The sequence below is a fragment of the Rhinopithecus bieti genome, unplaced genomic scaffold (genome assembly GCF_001698545.2).
Source record: "Rhinopithecus bieti isolate Rb0 unplaced genomic scaffold, ASM169854v2 scaffold_7438, whole genome shotgun sequence".
NCBI classification, from domain to species: Eukaryota; Metazoa; Chordata; class Mammalia; order Primates; family Cercopithecidae; genus Rhinopithecus; species Rhinopithecus bieti.
Window position 1 is genome coordinate 2629257 of NW_016805589.1, and position 18961 is coordinate 2648217.

At 45.6% G+C, this 18961-nt stretch overlaps 1 protein-coding gene across 1 annotated transcript in view; it reads left to right on the forward strand.

Moving 5' to 3' along the window:
- The window catches only part of ARHGAP26 (Rho GTPase activating protein 26), a 461308-nt gene extending 444816 nt beyond the window's left edge, over window positions 1-16492 (forward strand). Inside the window, 2 exon segments of the mRNA XM_017872973.1 lie at window positions 6293-6384; window positions 14696-16492. Coding sequence (XP_017728462.1) covers window positions 6293-6384; window positions 14696-14784 — 181 coding nt within the window. The 3' untranslated portion in view covers window positions 14785-16492.
- The last annotated feature ends 2469 nt before the right edge of the window (window positions 16493-18961 follow it).

The following is an 18961-nucleotide window of genomic DNA, read 5'->3' on the forward strand; positions in this document are numbered from 1 at the left end:
GGGGAAGGAGCACCTCCTGAATCAGACTCTGGTTTTGACGACTCTCTCAATTTCATGTGCTCGCTGTGCTTTGGTGTAAGATAACATAAGCGGGAACAGTGTTGAGACACGTGCCAACCTTTTCTTCTCTCTTTTTTATCAGGTAGCAACAGGCAACATTTATTTGCGGGGTTGGGCCCCTGGCCCTTGAGCGGTGACACCGAGTCACTTAGACCAGATCCAGTGGGGGAGAGCCAAATAGAACACAGAATAAAAGCTTGAGAGATGAAGCAATTTCTCTTAAATTGCTCATGGCTTATGCCTCCGTGTCCCCCATATACTCCCAGAACCATCCATACTCCCAGCCTGCTTCTGTCTCTGTGTGTCATGAAGCCTGAGCTGTCCTGGGAATAGGCATACCTCTCTCTGAGGGAGAGCAGCTTGACCTAGTTCCTCTTCTCAGGGCCATGCTGTAGTTTTCCCTGCTTTTGTGACTTTCGCACTTAAGTTATTTACTCTTGTGCTCTTTGGGAAAAAAAGAGCTGTTTACAACCAGGAAAAGAATGAATAGGGATCCTGCAGAATTCCTATGCTGTGAAGCTCCTGAACATGCTTCTCTCTCAAGCTTAGTCTCGGCTTTCAGACAACCAAATAGTAGAGCCCAGTTTTAAGCATCAGAAGCGTTTTGGGCTTTGGGAGTATTTTCTCTTCTGTCTTTTTCTCCAAAGGGTGGATCCAGCAGAGAGGCTTAAATAATTGGTGAAGCCGAGTTTCACTTTTAGAAGAAAAGAAAACCCCATGCTATTTATATAGATACAGATACATGTATTACTTTATTCCCCACTAGGCACTTACACATCTATCATTTCATTCTATCCTCATGTGAGAATGAGAAGAGAAATGGCCTGAAACCTATTGTGGAAAAAGAAAACTAAAGCACAGTGAGGTGACTTGGACACGATGACATGACTAAATGAGAGCCAATCCAGAATTCAGGACTTCTCCCCCTCAGCTCAGCACTCTTTCCTCCAAACACGTGGGTAACCCCAGCTTTGAGTTTCCATGCCACTCCCAGCCCAGAGCCTGGCTTGCTCTTTTAGGTTTTATACAGCTTTCTACCTGGCTTTGTCCTGGATGATGGGAAGGAGCTTTTCAATAAATTCTTTTTTTTCTCACTCTATAAATAAGGGAAATTTTCAGATCATGTCTTTCTGACATTCTAGTGATTTCCTAATCATTCCTTGGACATCTTCTGGGCACTTTGGGAGACATTAACTTTTTAAGATACCAGAAATAGCATGGATTCTCATTAGATCATACGGACCTGAACCAGAGGAAACTAAGTGACCACAGACAAGTCAGCTTCCAAAATGCCTCACTCACTCATTAGAGAAACTTGGGCTTTAGGAGAATGTAGTTCCTTCATTTTATCAAAATGGAGTAAAATCTTCACAATATTGGCCCTTTGGACAAAATGGGTTAAGAGACTCGAGAGTGGCATCACTCAGCTAAAATCCTAAAATGTCCTCTCTGCCTTGATGGCACTCACTTTTTTGTGACTCTGAGCTTTGGGGCCCTGTTTCTTGTCAAGTATCTTTACCTCTTCACTCGTTTTCATCTCCCCAAGTATTTCCAGACTGTTTTTCCTTCTTACCTCTTCCTACCTCCCAAAGTATTTCCAGATTGACAGAGGGCAGTGGCAATAGAATCTGCCCATCTTGTGTGTCTGGGGTCACAATCAGTCAGTACCTCCTCCTCTGGCCATTGTTAGAATAGCACCATTTGGACACCCTTTAGGAAGCTGCCCTCTTGAAATAGTCAAGGCAGGCAGGGCGCAGTGGCTCACACCTGTAATCCCAGCACTTCAGGAGGCTGAGACGGGGAGATCACCCGAGGTTAGGAGTTCAAGACCAGCCTGGACAACATGGAGAAACCTCATCTCTACTAATTAGTAAAGTACAAAAATTAGCCAGGCATGGTGGCAGGCGCCTGTAATCCCAGCTACTCAGGAGGATTGCTGGAACCTGGGAGGCAGAGGTTGCAGTGAGCCAAGATCATGCCATTGCATTCCAGCCTAGGTGACAGAGCTAGACTCCATCTCAAAAAAAAAAAAAGTCAAGGCAGAGTTGGGCTAAGTGTGTATGCCCAGGGGAGCACAGATAGCAACATTGCTGGGGAGCTAGCTCATCAGAGGAACAGAGAGGGCCAAAACCTATATACTGCAGTGTATAGCAAAGAGGTGGTGGTATACACCCATTATTCATTGAGGCCTCCCACAAATCCACTTCCAGAGCATAAACTTCAGATTTCCTTCCCTGAGCAAAGCCTTTAAAAGTAAATATTGAATTAGACCTAATCAGTGGTCCCATGAACTTCTGAATGATGTCTCCTCTGGAAATTGCTTCCTGTCTGTATTAGTCGGTTTTCATGCTGCTGATGAAAACATACCCAAGACTGGGAAGAAAAAGGTGTTTAACGGACTTACAGTTCCACATGGCTGGGGAGGCCTCACAATCATGGCAGAAGGCAAGGAGGAGGAAGTCCTGTCTTTCATGGATGGCAGCAGGCAAAAAGAGAGTTTGTGTAGGAAAGCTCCCGTTTTTGAAACCATCAGATCTCATGAGACCCAATCACTATTACGAGAACAGTACAGGGAAGACCATCCCCCATGATTCAGTCATCTCCACCGAGTCTCTCCCACAACACGGGAATTATGGGAGCTACAAGATGAGATTCAGGTGGGGATGCAGAGCCAAACCATATCACTGTCCCCTCTTCAAACCATTTATAGACCTTGTTTGTTCAAAGTCAGGAATGGAGATGCCTTTTGCAGCACAGTAGAGACAGAGTGCCGGAGATGCATTCCCTCCATATTTCCCTTTTCTTTCACTTGCTCATCCCTCCCCCATAAAAGCCCACAGCCCCAAACCCATAACTTGCATTTGCACAGGAGTCCCTGGAATTATGCCTAAATGATCAACCCTTTGCCACCTGCCAGTCTAGCTGGTCCCAGCTCCCTGTAGTGCCATATGATGGAGAATGGGTCATCATTTTGCAAGGTTTGCAAGGGCATTTGAGGGAAACTCCTGTGAGTGCTTTCCAGGCCTTGTGCCATACTCAGAGGCGAAAATTAAAAGGGAACTAGCAGGAGGATCCAAACTTGTTCATGCCTTTAAAGGCCCAGCTGAAGTCTGAAGGGCAGTGTGACAGGAGCAGCCAAAAACTGCTCCAGGCTCTCTGTAGCCAGTTTTGAGATGCACTGTGAAGAACAGGAAGCCAAAGAACCAGTGATGCCTGGTGGAGATTTTTAATTTTTTTTCAATCAGAGCCAAAGCCTACAAACACAATCTTTCTGCCAACAGGATTTGTCTGTTTTGGTAGGAACCCTACCTAAAGCAAACTGCTTAAGGCCTTTGAGAAGGAGTTATGGGACACTTGACTTGTTGAGCTGACAAGCTTTTAAGAAGATAAGACTTTTGGGTAGGGTTGCCAGATTTAGCAAATAAAAATACAGCATACCCAGTTAAATTTGGATGGTAGATAAACAACAAAAATGTTTTCATATACATATGCCCCATACAATATTTGGGACATAATGTATACTAAAGAAATATTTATTGTTTAATCTGCCATCCAAATTTAACTAGGTGTCCTGTATTTTATCTGGCAACCCTACCCATTCCTACTCCTTGGGCAATAGGAATGGCCCCCTTTAAAAGCACCTCTTCTATCATTTGTCCCATTTTTGTGCCTATCCTATGGCAGTAGAGGGAGATCTCAAGGGAAAATTCCTCCCATAGACTGTTGGCTACTTATCAACTTGAGGAAAAAACAAGGCCCTTTCATGGCTTGCTTATTTATTTATTTATTTATTTACTTACATTTTTTTTGAGACAGGGTCTCACTTGACTAGAGTACAGTGGTGCAATCTCTGCTCATTGCGGCCTCAACTTCCTGGGCTCAACCAGTTCTCCTGCCTCAGCCTCCCAAGTAACCTGGACTCCACACGTGTCCCATCATGCCTGGCTAATTTTTAAAATTTTTTTGTAGAGATGGAGGTGTCTACAGTCTGGTCTTAAATTCCTGGGCTCAAGCAATCCTCCCACCTCCCAAAGTGCTAGGATTACAGGCATGTGCCGCAGCACCTAGTCTGTTATTTTTTAATGTATGATGTTATTGCCACTTCATTATTCAATTTCACAAACCTAATATCAATGGAATGTTACTCCTTTTGAATGATAATCTTGGACACCTGGACCATTCCCTTTTATTTCTGCCTGCCAAATACCCCTGCTGGTTTCCAGGCTTGCCCCTGTTTTGTCCCATTATCCTTATTTAGTGAGGTTAAAAGTAATGTTTGCGAAAATCCAGTCAGAGGAGCCTTTCCTCAGATGCTGTTTCCCTTACTTTTAGTCCCCCTTCCCTGGTCTCTTTGCTTTTTACCTACCTGCTCTGCCCTGCCCAGGACCTGCTCTGCCCTGTCCTCAAGAGGCAGAAATATTGCCTCAAAACCTGGTCTCTGAGACCCCGGCTAATGTGAACTGGATTCTCCTTTCACCTTCAATGTCATAACAGGCTCCATTTGCCTGTCAGTATAGTCTTTTATCTGTTTTAGCACTTTTCACAGCCAAGTCACTCCTCCTCTCTGCTTCCCAGCTTCTCAAAAAAAAAAAAAAAAAAAAAAAAAAAAAAGCCTCTTATGTTCCTCCCTGGAAAGTTGCACATAGGATATTTGGTCCTTGCTGGCCAACACAGACTTGGTTTCTTTGGCTCACAGACTGTGCCCTTTGTCCTGAACTTTATTCTTTCATCATAATTAGCCAGGAAGAGCTGTTTTCCTGTTGGAGCTGATGAATACTAAGGACTCTTCTTTCCTTCGTTCCCAGGGGTCCCACTTCATTTTCTCCCGCTTTCCCAGTGTTTTCCCACCTGGCCATCATCTCTTGGCTCCTAGAAAACCAGAGGGAACAACAGTAAACTATGGCCCAGTAATAAATTCGAGATAACCATTTACTTGGATCACCCTGCACAATCTCACTTTGTGAGACCATGTGGCTCACAAAGCTTAAAATATTTACCACCTGGCCCCTTGCGGAAAAAGTTTGCCACCCTCTGCTCTAGAACAGTGGCTCTCAACCCTCATTGCATATTGGAATTACTTGGAGAGCTTTTTTAAAATATTGATGCTCAGCTGGGTGTGGTGGCTCACGCCTGTAATCCCAGCACTTTGGGAGGCAGAGGCAGGTGGATCATGAGGTCAGGAGATTGAGACCATCCTGGCTAACACGGTGAAACCCTGTGTCTACTAAAAATACAAAAAATTACCTGGGCGTGGTGGTGGGCGCCTGTAGTCCCAGCTACTCGGGAGGCTGAGGCAAGAGAATGGCGTGAACCCGGGAGGCGGAGCTTGCAGTGAGCCGAGATGGTGTCACTGCACTCCAGCCTGGGCGACAGAGTGAGACTCCATCTCAAAAAAAAAGATGCCTATATAATATCTGCACATCTGGGTAGAACCCAGACATCTGCATTTTCTAAATGTTCCCCAGGTGATTCGGATGCACAGTGAGAGTGATTGTAAACACTCATTGGACGTGAGAAAAGCAAAAACAAAACAAAACAAACAAAACGCCTCATGTCCCCATCCCTTCTTCCTCCTCCCGCACTCCCCATACAGGTGCACGTGTGTGCTCGTGCACACACATGTGTAATTGCCCTCACGCACCTTGTCTATTCCCTCCCCTGGGGGTTGGAGAGCTCCAGCTCTGGAATCCTGCCTCCCCAGCAAGACCCAGCCTAGTAAGAAATCAGGAACATCTGGGAGAGCTCATGTCCGCCCGTGGCCTGGAACTGAAACTTGGCTTTGCTGAAATTTCTCCTTTTTGACTCACTGAGCATTGCCAGCTTTCAACAGGGTCTGTTGGGAGTGTGTTCTCCAGAGCAGCTTGGAACTTCTTTCCTGCCCCTGCTTCCCTCCCCTCCCGCGAGGCACTCCCACTCCAAAAATGGGGCCCAGCCTGCCCTCCCGCTGTTTGGCTGTTGTAACTCCCAGGCAGAGTTTTAACATGGCACAAGGTGACCCCACAAGAAGTGTAGCTTCTTGAAGCTTATGGCTTTTCTCTGAATATTTCTCATTTTTCTCCTGTGACCTTTGCAGCTTTCCCACCTCATGTCTTGCCATCTGCCTGCCTTGCCAGGCACTTCCCACGAGAGGGGACTAGGTAGTTTACAGGGAAAGGGAAGAAGAGAGATTAAATATCTGGGGCTTTCTAAGGGTTTTTTCAAAAATGTTAAATAAACTCCTGTTTTCACACAGCACACCGTTCCGGAAGGCGAAAGCCTTGTATGCCTGCAAAGCTGAACATGACTCAGAACTTTCGTTCACAGCAGGCACGGTCTTCGATAATGGTGAGTTTCTCATCCCCTCACAAAGATATGGGCGGGGGGCGGGGGCAAGGGGAGCACATAAATAACTGGCATTTTCAAAGCTCCTCCCTAGGGAAAATCTCAATACAATGGGTAAGGAAAAAAAGCGTGTGTGTGTGTGTGTGTGTGTGTGTGTGTGTGTGTGTGTGTGTGTGTGTTGGTTTCTGTATCTTTTCCCAAAATAAAAGAGCAGCAGCAGGACTTCCGGAGACATTGTGAAGAGTGAACTAGTGTAATCAGCTCCGTGTTGAGTTGTTACCACCATGAATGAGATTGTGCCTGCAAAAGACCCAGCCCAGGACCTGAAAGCGGCTTTAAGAGATCCTACCCATCACATGTTTAAAATGGTACTCAACACGTATTAAGCATTCAATAAGTTAATATTTTTATTATTAAAACCATCATCATCATTGTATCCATCTTCAAAAAAGGCCCTGATGCTCTCATAGTTCACAGTGACAATTTTTCCTCACTTTTGTCTGAGCAGTGGGTGCTGCACCTGACTCTGGGGTCCTGGCTGTATCTGTAAACACATTCCAGGCCAGAGGCAGAGATGGGTTCCTGGGGACCAGCCCTTGACTGTACTCACATCCGCAGGGGCTGCCGTTGTGTGTGCCCAGCCCCTGCATTCAGCATAGCAGAGATACCCATCAGGTACAGGTAGACAAAAGGGGGAACAAGGCACAGAACATGGGAGTTTCCCAGGTCACACTCAACCCTTGGCCTTCTGGGTCAGGAGAAGGAGGAGGGATTACCCCAGAACTGTCTAGATCTGCATTCCCTTTTATCGCTCTCAAAGCCTCAAGCACCGTCCTTAAACCTTTGCTCCATTAACTTTCATCTGGGCCCTTTATAAATCAAAGTGCACAAACAGCCAGCCCAGCCACCTCTCCTGTTCACAGCTGGTGCTTGCAGTCCCCAGCAGACTGCAGGTGCAGTGCAGGTGCAATGGGGCTGCTGAAGGCTGTCCAAAGCCATTTTACTGGTGAGCGTCCCCCACGCAGGCCCAGGCGGTGGAGTCCTCATCCTGCCGTAACACGACACGGCTCTTACAGAAGACAAACCAGAATGGGCTGCGTTGCTTGGGCTTCTGCTCCCTGCTTTGTCAGCAGGGAAGGAGCTTCTGTCTGTAGAAGAGCAGAATTTGAGAGATTCCTACATTGACAGGTGAATCCAGGGCTTAAAGGTCTGTCCTCTAAGTCCCAATTCACTGCTCACATGGGCAAGGGATCATCATGTTCCTATCAGCCATTCCCTCTGACAACACAAAGGACTCCTGATCTCAGGGGCAGAATTGTTTTAAACTATCAAAAGTTATGTATATGCTTCTATCTTCTTTGTGATTCCTTTTGGTGAGTGCAGCCTTCTTCCATTTTTTAACGGTTTATTAAGATAGCTGTACAACCTACAATTTACCCATTTAAAATGTACAATTCAATGGTTTTTAGTATATTCAGAGTTGTGCAACCATCACCACTATATAATTCCAGAATATTTTCATCACCCCCAAAAGAAACCCCATACCTTTTAGCAGTCATGCCCCACTTACCACAACCCATTTCCATCCAGCCCAAGGCAACCACTCTTCTACTTTGTCTCTCTATATTTGCCTGCTCTGGACATTTCATACAAATGGAATTATACAGTATGTGATCTTTGAAACTGGATTCTTCAGTTTGCATAATGTTCAAGTTCATCCACATTGTAGCGTGTCAGAACCGTATTCCTTTTTATGTGTGATGGTATGGATATAGCACAGTTTATGTAAGCTCATTCCTCAGTAAATGGGCACGTTGTTTCCACTTTTTGGCTGTTTGAACAATGCTGCTGTGAACATGCATGTAGGTTTTTGTGAGGGCACAGGTTTCCAGTTCTCTTGGGGATACACCTATGAGTGGGATTGCAGAGCCACATTAATTCTGTGTTTAAGTGTTTGAGGAAACGCCAAACTGTTTCATGAAGAAGTTGCACCATTTTACCATTTTATGTTCCTACCTTCTTTCATTTTTAAGTCTTTCTACAGTAGCTTAAACAGTTAAGCATAAAGGGGGAAAAAAAAATAAGAGAAGAGAAGCCTGGGTGATTGTTAACTGCCAAGTCCTTTTTTTCCCCAGCAGAGTGTCCTTCAGCATCCACAGCCATCTTCACTGCCACACTGAAGCCCCAGGCGCCTCCACCTGTCACCTGGGCGCTTCCACTGGCCGCCCGACACATCTTCTCACTTCTGCTCTTGCTGCCATAACCCCCCCCTTTACAGAGCAACGAGAGTGATCTTTGAAAAATGGAAATGACATTAAAGCCCTTCAGTGGCCTCCCATTGCTCTGAGAATTACTTACAAGGCCCTCCAGGGCCCAGTCCCTGCCCCTCTGACCTCTTGCCCTCACTTGACATACTACAGCGTCATAGACCTTCTTCATGTTCTCAAGTAAGGTCAGAAAACTATGACCTGCCAGTCAAATCCAACCCGCCACCTGCCACCTAACAATTCTGTAAGTGCTCCCGCCTACAACGTGGTAATCATCAGAAATCCTATAGGTATTGATAGATGAGAGCAGGAGGGAAGTTTGGTTGAATGAGTAAGAGGCCTTACCCAAGCCTTCCTGTAGGCTCTAGGAGTCGTGGCAGAGTTTGCTGATGCTGGTTTGTTTTTAACCAGCCTTGCCAGTGACCTTTCAAATTCCCTGAGGAGCAAAAGGCCAAATTAAACCTGAAAGAAAACACCTCTCAGTGTTGACGGAGTTGCAGTAGAAAATGGACCTGACGAAATGTTGGTACACTTTCTCAATTGGGTTAACTGAAAATATGTTATTAGGTCTTCTTTCCAGAGGAAAATGCTTACGTAGACCCTCTTCCTCCCCACCCCTTCACCTGTACAGGAGAAAATGAGGCATTACAGAACACTATTATTCTGCCTGGCGGGGGGCGGGGAGGGGGTCTTTTTCCTTGTTCCATTTCTTGTTAGTTTACCACTGGGGATATTAGGTAAAGGCTATTTAATTTGCATGCTGTGTAGCTGTCAGATTAAATCATCAGACCAATCAGAAGAAAGTGCACATGTGTGTGTGTGTGTGTGTGTGTCTTTGTGTGTGTGTCAGGATTAAGAAGAATGAATAAGGAAGAGGAAAAGGGAGGGGCCCGGGGAGGTGAAAGTCTGCTGTTTCGTAATGATTAATCTCAAAGCCTTTGGATTCCAGGGGCCCCTACTGTGACTCTGTAGTGGCTGCTACTGTCAGCTCATGGACTTTGTGCAGTGGGAAATGGATGTGCAATACCTAGAAATAATTCCAGTGTCAGCTCTGGCCAATCTACTGGGAAACTGTCCATTTTAACAAGAGTACCTCAGACAGTAACTGGAAAGAGAAATAGCTCGTATTCTCAGGAACGTTAGTCATCTTGAAGCAACATGATTCGTGATACCTGGAAAATGCACATGGCAGTCACTAAAATTGGGTTCTAGGGATACTTTTAACAAGATCTGGCGGAGCTGGATCCGTTCATTCCCATGGTACCTGACAGCACCACTACACAGCAGGCCCGTCCCAAGTTTCTTTTGCTGATGGAGAACATCCTCATGGGGGAGCCCCCAAGCTGCCTAGGAAATGGGTTAACAGGAGAGCACTCAGGGATCTCCTTCAGCTTCTCCAGCCATCTTCGCTGCCATGTCCAAGCCCAGGCCACCTCCACCTCTCACCTGGGCGCTTCCACTGGCCGCCTGACACATCTTGTTGCTGGCTTCCACTCTTGCTCCCATAACCCCTTCTTCACATAGCAGCAAGAGTCATCTTTGAAAATGAAAATCACATCATGTTATTTCCTGCTTAAAATCTATCAGTGGCCTCCCACTGCTCTGAGAGTGACTTACAAGGCCCCCCAGGGCCCAGTTCCTACCCCTCTGACCTCCTCTTACCCTCGCTTGACATCCTGCAGCTTTGCAGACCTTCTTTATGTTCTCAAGTAAGGGCAGCAAACTATGACCTGCCAGTCGAATCCAACCTGCCGCCTGTTTTTGTAAATAAAGCTTGACTGGAACACAGACACTCATGCCTTTGTGTCTGCGTGTTATCTGTGGCACTAATGGCAGAGTTAAGGAGAGAGACACACTCACCGTGAGGCTCTTTAGGAAATACAGGCCCACCACTGTTCTAAAATCACTCCCAGCTTTTTCCCATTGCAGGCCATTGCAGGGCCGCTGCACTTGCACTACCCATCTGCTCTAGTCTTTCTCCTTTCACCACTCCCTAAAATTATATGCTTGCTTATAACTTGATTGTCCCGCCGAGCAAAATCTTGTCTGCTTGTTCTGTGCTATGTGCAAGGACCTAGCATGGTGTCTAGCATGTGGTAGGTGTTCAGTAAACGTTTTTTAAATGAGTGAATGTACTTTAATTACCCAGGGGTCTGCACCTCTTTTAGTTAAGACTCCTTTTGGGAACAGTCAGCCATTAGAGACCTTAGTCACACACTTGCTCCCTGTCCATGGTGAGCAAAGGAGGGCAGAAGGCATGAGTTGTATGCGCAGGGGTGTATGGTGTACACAGGGGTAGAGCTGAGAGAAAGTGGTTGGCAGGAAGCACACCTGTGTCCCCAGAAGCTTGTATTTGTTATATGCTTGCTGGGCTGAAGAGCCCCTCAGGCAGCTTGCGGCAACACGTTTTGTGTTTATATAGCATCTTGGACACTGGTGCAGTTCAGTGTTGCACACTGGCACCATTCAGCCCAACAAGCACTTAGCATCTTTGATGTTCAGAGCATTGGGCTAGGCAACAGCAGTAGTAGTTAAGATGACAGACTCTGGGATCAGATGTCCTGGGCTCTGATTCATTTTCATCGTCTACCAGCTATTAATATTTAGTTTTGGCCAAGATGCTTAACTTTTCTCAGCCACAGTTTTTCATCAGTAAAGTGAGGATAATAGCAGAACCAACTCCATAGTCATTCTGAAGATGAAAGGAGGAAATGCAGGTGTAAAGCGCGTATTCGCAAAAGGTCTGCCACCTGGCATGTGCTCAACATGTTATCGTCCTTATCAGCATGGCTCACACTCTCTGGTTAAATAGAGGCCTGATATAGTGGGAAGGGGGTTGGTCTCTGGAATCAAACAAGCTGAGTTCAAATTTTGGTTCTAGTATTGTGACTATGCACAAATTATTTTACCTCTCTGAGCCTTAATTTTCTCATCTGCAAAATATGGATAATAATAATAATATAAGCTAGGATCCTGAGAACCAAATGAATCAATATGTCTAAAACTCCAAGCACATGGCAGCTTCATAACATATCTAAGTGTTAGCTTGTATCATTATAATTCACGAGGCAGAAGGGAATTACTGAAGGTTGTCGAGCCAGGAAGTGCTATAATCCAAACCAAAACGCACTGAAAACTAGATAGAGAAGCAAAGCTTAGCACATTTGAACAGCATATTAATAGGACGCATGCATACTATGTGGGATGTACTATGAGCATTTTAGGAATCTGGAAGAGGAGGGTGCGGGTAGAAGGGATTCCATGGTAATATTTACAAAGGAAGTGGGGCTTCAGGTAAGCCTTAACATGGAAACAGAAGACAGCAGAAAGAAAGGGGGCACTGGTGCTGCCTCCCTCCTCCATTAGTAAATGACAGTTTGCATTTTAACTCAGAGGCATTTGGGCACAGAAAAGTTACAGCTCCTAACTTCCTGTGAGCTAGTGAAAATACAGGTTCCTGGGTCCCCTTCCCAGAGATTCTGCTTTAATTGATTTGCCATGGGGCCCAGGAATGTGCGGTTTGAATAAGCATCCTGAGGGTTCTGAAGCACATGGTCTGGCATATGCTTTAGTAAACCCTGGCTTGAAGGCTCAGTGAGTCAGCAGTCCGACCCAAAGGCTGTGTTATCTCCTGCCATCCCCTGTGACCTACCTTTTGGCCTCCAGTTTGGAGGGCCTGTCTTGTCCCCTCTAATTCTTCCCTTAGTCCCCAAATTGCCTTGTAAATGTTTTCACCCCAGCACCTGTGCTGTGGTTGAACAGCTGGCCAGGAAAAGGAGAAAGATCTGAAGGAGATGGACTCAGTGCATCTGGTAGAGTAACAACTCAACTTGGAGCTTTGCTGTAAAGCAGGAGGGCCTGGCTTTTGTTTTTTGTTTTGTCAGTTTGGTTGCTTTATTCTTTCTAGGTTTTTATTTTGGAGAATGGGTTTGATTTGTTAATTTTATTCTGAACATTTGATTTTTCCTGAAGCTCAGGTGGGTGGTAAGGGCCATCTGGTTTTACTAGGTCTTTGCTAGGAGGGGGTCTTGCTGAGCAGTCGCGATCCAGGATCTCCTACTGACTAGCCTGTACTGAGCATTTGCTCTGTGCCTGGCTCTGTGCCGAGTGCTTTATCCACACCAGCTCCTTACATATTTGCAAGAACCCACTAAAGGGAAGAGGGTCTTGTCACCAGTATGAAGTGCAGAAACTGAAGTGATCTTGGAAGCTTTGGTTGGAGGGATAGGCAGAGGGCAGGGGTATTTGGGTGTTCTTTAAGAGTGGCATGGAAGACCTTTGGTAATTGGAGAGGCCAGATTGCTTTTAAGTTGTGTCTTCTTCCAAGGCACTTCTCTCCCAGACTCTGTCTTGTGTGGGTTGTCATGAACCCAAAGTATCCTTGCTGTTTATTCCTGAGGCTTAGTGATCTGAAATTGGCCAACTTTGGAGGCCAACGAATAGATGTTTAACCTTGTCTTTTCCTAAGGAGGCACTCAAGGTGTACCCAAAGTTGACTGGCACTGATCTTCTGGAAGATTCTTTTGCTGTCTCCCATTTGCCTCCTTTGGTTTCTGTTCTTGCGTCTTTCCCTACAAACTGAAACTAGAATTCTGTAGCAGTGTCGGAGCGGAAATGCTTTTCTAAAACAAGCTCAGGAAGTCATTTAATTAGCCCAGGAAGGGAATAGGGGGAAATCTATTCTCTCCAAATAATCTTGGAAAATTGGAGCTTTCCTAACACATTAAGAGTAAATGCCCTGCCTCACTGCAGAGTGATCTGTATATCTTCAGTTGACAAGCATGAACATCCTCCACCTCTTAGTCCCATGAGTCCTTCTCTCTTCCTTCCTGCTATTGACTACTTTGCAGACTCAGCTGGATTTTAGATAATCTTTATAATATCACAATGGTTTCCATGGAGATGGATCATGATGTCACAAAAGTAGATATGCATTCTTTGGATACTGAAAAATCAAAGGGCAATAGAGGGAGGAAGAGAAGAATTTTTAAGCTGGTATATAGAGGAGGGGGAAATCTAGAGAACAGGAAAGAAAACTAAGAAAGAGTGTGAGTGAAACAGAGAAATGGCTATTCAAAGGCTATTCAAAATGACAACCACCAAAAAAAAAAAAAAAAAAAAAAAAAAAAACCCAGAAAATTTGCAAGGAAATTAGAAGCAAGGGGTAAGGATTTGAAGGAAAGTAAGATGATGATGAGAAGCTGGATTGATTGATTGAGACAGGGTCTTGCTCTGTTGCCCAGGCTGGAGTGCAGTGGTGCAGTCATGGCTCAGTGCAGCCTCGACCTGCTGAGCCCAAGCAATCCTCCCACTTCGGCACTCCCCCTCCTCCAAGTAGCTGGGACTACAGACACGCTCCATCAAACATGGCTAGTTTTTGTATATTTTGTAGAGATGAGGTTTTGCCATGTTGCCCAGGCTGTTCTCAAACTCCTGGGCTGAAGCAATCCACCTGCCTCAGCCTCCCAAGGTACTGGGATTACAGGCGTGAACCACCAGGCCCAGCCTCTAGATGCTGGATATCTTTAGAGACTAGTTCTTAGTCTTCTATGGATACTGCACTGAGGACATAGTTGATACTGGGCAGGCGGGTGGGTGAGTACGTGGGAGGAAGGAAGGACGGAAAGGAAGGAAAGGAAGGAAGAAAGGAAGGATACATACATGTATGGATGGACCAGGACAATTGTTGCCCTCTAACCTACATAGTAGGAATCTGTCACTTCTTTGTAGTTTAAACCAGGAGCTTCAGAAAATCTATGAAACCCCTAAAATTGTATGCAAAATTTTGAATGTCTGTGACTGTTTCCTTTTTCATTGTGAAGAAAGTTTTTAGGACAGCTTTCATCAAAAGGCTTATATCCCACAAAAGGTTCAGAACCTGTAAACTTCTAGAATGATGTAACTTAATAAGTGATTGTACTCATTGTTCAAGCTTCCTTCACACACACACACACACACACACACACACACACACACCCCACACACATCTGCCGCCTGCTCTATCTGTAACACCATCTATTCTCGTTTTCTCTCCCCTTCCTGTACAGTTCACCCATCTCAGGAGCCTGGCTGGTTGGAGGGGACTCTGAACGGAAAGACTGGCCTCATCCCTGAGAATTACGTGGAGTTCCTCTAACCGTGGGCCCCAGCAGAACTGCTGAGCTTTACATGGTATCCATGACAACTGCTGATTCCAGTGTCGTAGGCCATTTCTCTTTGCCACTGAGAAATGCAGCGTGATTGACTCTGTTGCTACCTGTCAACATGAATGTTTCTGTGAGCTCTGGTGTCACTCATCTCCATGATCATCTCAGCCAACACTCATCAATACTGCAAGAAAAGAAGTCAATCAGCAGAGGAGACCATTTGCTTTTAATAACTAAGAGGAAGACTTGCAAAGCCGTTTTCTCATGAGTACCCTAAATAGGGGGCACTCATTTTGTTTCAACAGTCCAAACGCCCAACCTTCAGAAAGAGGAAGTCAGTCCCCGAGAGCACACTGCGTAGCTAAGTCTGCTGGGGCTGGGTGAAGAAATTCGCGCTGAGATCCAGGCTGGATCCATTGCTTTTGTTTACAGTAGGCACTCTCTCTACCCCACCTCTCAGTACTTGAGACTTAAAGTGCTACAGGCAGCTGAGTCTGTTTGCATGCAGGATGAAGAGGGTTAAAGCACTGTTTATATAAGATCCAATCTCTCACCATCTCTAAAGCAGCCGTTGGCCCATCATCAGTGAGATACAGTCCAGTCTTCTCATGCACGGGAACACACACACCCTGCGTTTCTCCCTCCCAGGCTAGGAACCTCTTTGCCACCAAGGGCTGCCATCCATCGCCTAGTAACCACGGCAACCCAACCTACTCTGAAACCAAACCAAAAAAAATAAAATAACACATCCTCTTTGCATGACACATTTTTTCTCTCCCCTTTTTGGTATCCTTTTATTGAATGGTTTTCTAACTTGAAGCACAGGATCAAGGAATTAGGGTGGTCTACTTGAGGTAGACGGGATAGTAGCTGGGAACTGTTCCCCTTCTGATGAATTTTAGCAGCATCGGGATATATTTGGAGCACACCCTAGTAACCTCTTGAGATTAAATTACATAGTCTTAATATTTCTGTTTCTCCATGCAACTGATGTTTGTTTTTTAAAGGGTAAGATGCTGCCTCCCAATGGGTGACACCATCTGACTGGTTTCCCCATGTCTTCCCGTTCACCCATCCCTGCTCCCACCCTTGCCTGCCTCTAACCCACCACTGGCCAGCCCCCTTGCCCTGCTCTGGGCTGCTGAACACTGGTGCTGTGGTGGTTTTCAAGGTTAATTCCTAGGCTAACTGTATGGCCTATAGTTTAAAAGGACATCTATATTCACTGCCACTCCGAAAAAGGGAATTATTTCTCAGTCTTTTGAGGCATGAGACTAATATAGGCCATTGTGATTCAGAAAGAAACCCAGGGTTAGAGGGTGGGATGGGTACCCTCTGAAAAAGGGAATTTGCTGGTGAAAAGAGGCTGGATCTTGTGGAAGGCTGCCTTGGATGGGGAAGTTCTGCCTGGACATTTCAAATTCACTTGGCCTTCAAGCAACAGAGTCATCCATATCTTCCACATGTGAATGTCATTGCAAAGGTGACTCTAGACAAACTACAAACCGATGGACGGTCAGGCTCCCCAGGAGCCCCTTGGATGGCAGCGTTGCTTCAGAGTGGTTCCTGTTTCTGGAACTCCTTGTTAGGAAACTTCAAAGAAGAAAAGAAAAACTTGAATTGTGTGGAATTACTGTATCTTTTACTTTTTCTTTTTGAAAAGATAAACTTGTAAATAGAATGATTTGAAATACTATATGGCAAAGTTTTATATTTGATATTCTTTAAGCTAGTTGCTCACATGCTTAGTCTTCAGTTGCTGAAGAAGTACGTTTAAGAGGGAGAGGGGGCGGCAAAGCTGAAGAGAGTCAAGGTCACTGTCCCCGCTTCGGCCTGAAGGAAAGAGAAGACATTCCTATGGCCTTGCTCTCTGCTGTCCCATTGGTGGGCATGACACATCAGTGGTGTTCAGTCTTCATGTGTTTCTGAGCATCCCTTGGGCTTTGGATTTGGAGATGGGAAGAGCATCTCCAGGCAATGAGTTTTTCAAAGAATGCCTACTTAGTAGTAAGATGAAGCTCAGGATTTAAATAAGTGGGGTCAGGCATTTGATTTTTTGTCTTTCTTCTCAGGTGTATTTCTTGGTACCCCCAAGATATCAGGACAGAAAGAGATGAGTCAATTGCTGTGTTCTTTACTTCTTTTTCTCCACATCTTCTGAGACTTCAGAAATGTGGACAAGCTAGTTTTCAAATTTTGTGTGTCTGTAAGTTCTTAAAAAACCAGCTTCTTAGAATGTTCAGTTCTCAATGTGCTGCTGCTTTCCTTTTCCTAAACATTTTAAACTCTTCCCTTTCATCTCCAATTCCCTATGATCCCAAAGGAAGAGGAAGACTCCAGGAGGGATGTAGATTGTGCCATCATAGCTTTACAGGTGGTTTTAAAGTTAACAGGGGTTTGTCATGGCGATTCACTACTCAATTTATCAGCTCAAGGATTATACGACTCTTTTCCAGGAACTCACCCAAGAGCAAGCTAGACACTACCATGGAATCAGGGAATAAGAATTAAGAATGGACAGGACCAAGATAGAACTCAAGAAAGCCATTGGAGAAAACTCGAGAAGAAAGGGAGTATACTAATAGGTTAGATCTGTGGACTTGAGGACAAGAAGACCTTGGGAAATGGGGGCCTCAGGGGATGTGCATTCACCTACTATTGTGTTTCCCAAAGAAAGACCAACATCATGCTTTTAACACATACAATGGAGTTTTTTTATTTGTGTTTTTGTTTGTTTGTTTGTTTGATTTTTGAGACGGAGTCTCGCTCTGTGGCCCAGGCTGGAGTGCAGTGGTGCAATCTTGGCTCACTGCAACCTCCACCTCCTAGGTTCAAGTGATTCTCCTGCCTCAGCCTCCCGAGTAGCTGGGACTACAGGCATGAGCCATCACACCCAGCTAGTTTTTTGTATTTTTAGTAGAGACGGGGTTTTGCCATGTTGGCCAGGCTGATCTCGAAGTCCTGACCTCAAGTGATCTGCCTGCCTCTGTTCCCCAAAGTGCTGGGATTCCAGGTGTGAGCCACCATGGCCGACCACATTTGATGTTTGAAGTTGTAATCTGTCCCATCATAAACTTACCTGGAGCTCATGTGGAGGAACAGAAGGCCAAGATCCTTGCTTTGGGAGTGCCTCACAAAGCATCCCTGTAGACACGTGGCCCCAGCTTCACTGCTTGGAAGCATGTCCCTCGCTCCTGAGTTGGCTCTGATTTGAAACCAGGAGAAACAGAGCTGCTGCCAATGGGATCTTTTAGGTAACCCCCTCTCCAGCTTCCATGTGTCTGTGTAGTGCCCATGAGTTGCTGCCAATGGGATCTCTTAGGTACCCCCTCCCCAGCTTCCCTGTGGCTGGCTGTGTGGTGTCCATGACAGATGGCTGCCAATGGGATCTTTTAGGTAACCCCTCCCCAGCTTCCCTGTGTCTGTGTGGTGCCCTTGACAGATGGCTGCCGTGTTTCCCTTTGCGCAGCCAGGCTCCCCTCCTTCCTATTAGCTACAAAACTGGATAAACTTCAGAATATGAGGCAACGAGTAGGAAGGAACTTGAAGACTAAAAGATTTTACTCTCTCCCCTATCCATGCCCCCTACCTCTGACTGTGTGTGAACAGGAAACTTAAGGGCAGATGAGGAGAATGAATTGGTTATCAGAGTGGAAGACCATGGCCCGGGATCCCTGAGCTTCCCCAGTAGCCTCCAGTTTGCCTTGTAAGACCCAGGAATCACTTAGCCATAGCCTGAATCTTTTAGGGGTGTTAAGGGCGGCCTCTCACTCTTCCTTCAGGCTACTAACAAAATGTCATAGTTAAAGAATGCTGTGCCAGGAGAAGATAGCTGGTTTCAAATCCCTGCCCCCAGGCAAGTAAAACCCTGACTTGCTCAAGACAGAAGATCTTCTCTCCTGTTTTTCAAAATAATCGTATATAGGGATGGACCCTGTGCAGTGTGGCCTGCCTTGGTGTCCTAGAATTGGAGCCAGTCTTTCGCTTAATGTCCGAAGTATTTCTACGGCCAATATGTGTTTTCTTATGTCAGACCAAACTATCTTTTTGACGTCAGTTCATTTCCTTTCGCCAAGTGCTTTTCGGACAGAGAGGCAAAGAGAATGAACAATCAAGTATTGACAGACTGGCATTAGCAGGACAGAGCCATACTAGTGACAAGGGCAT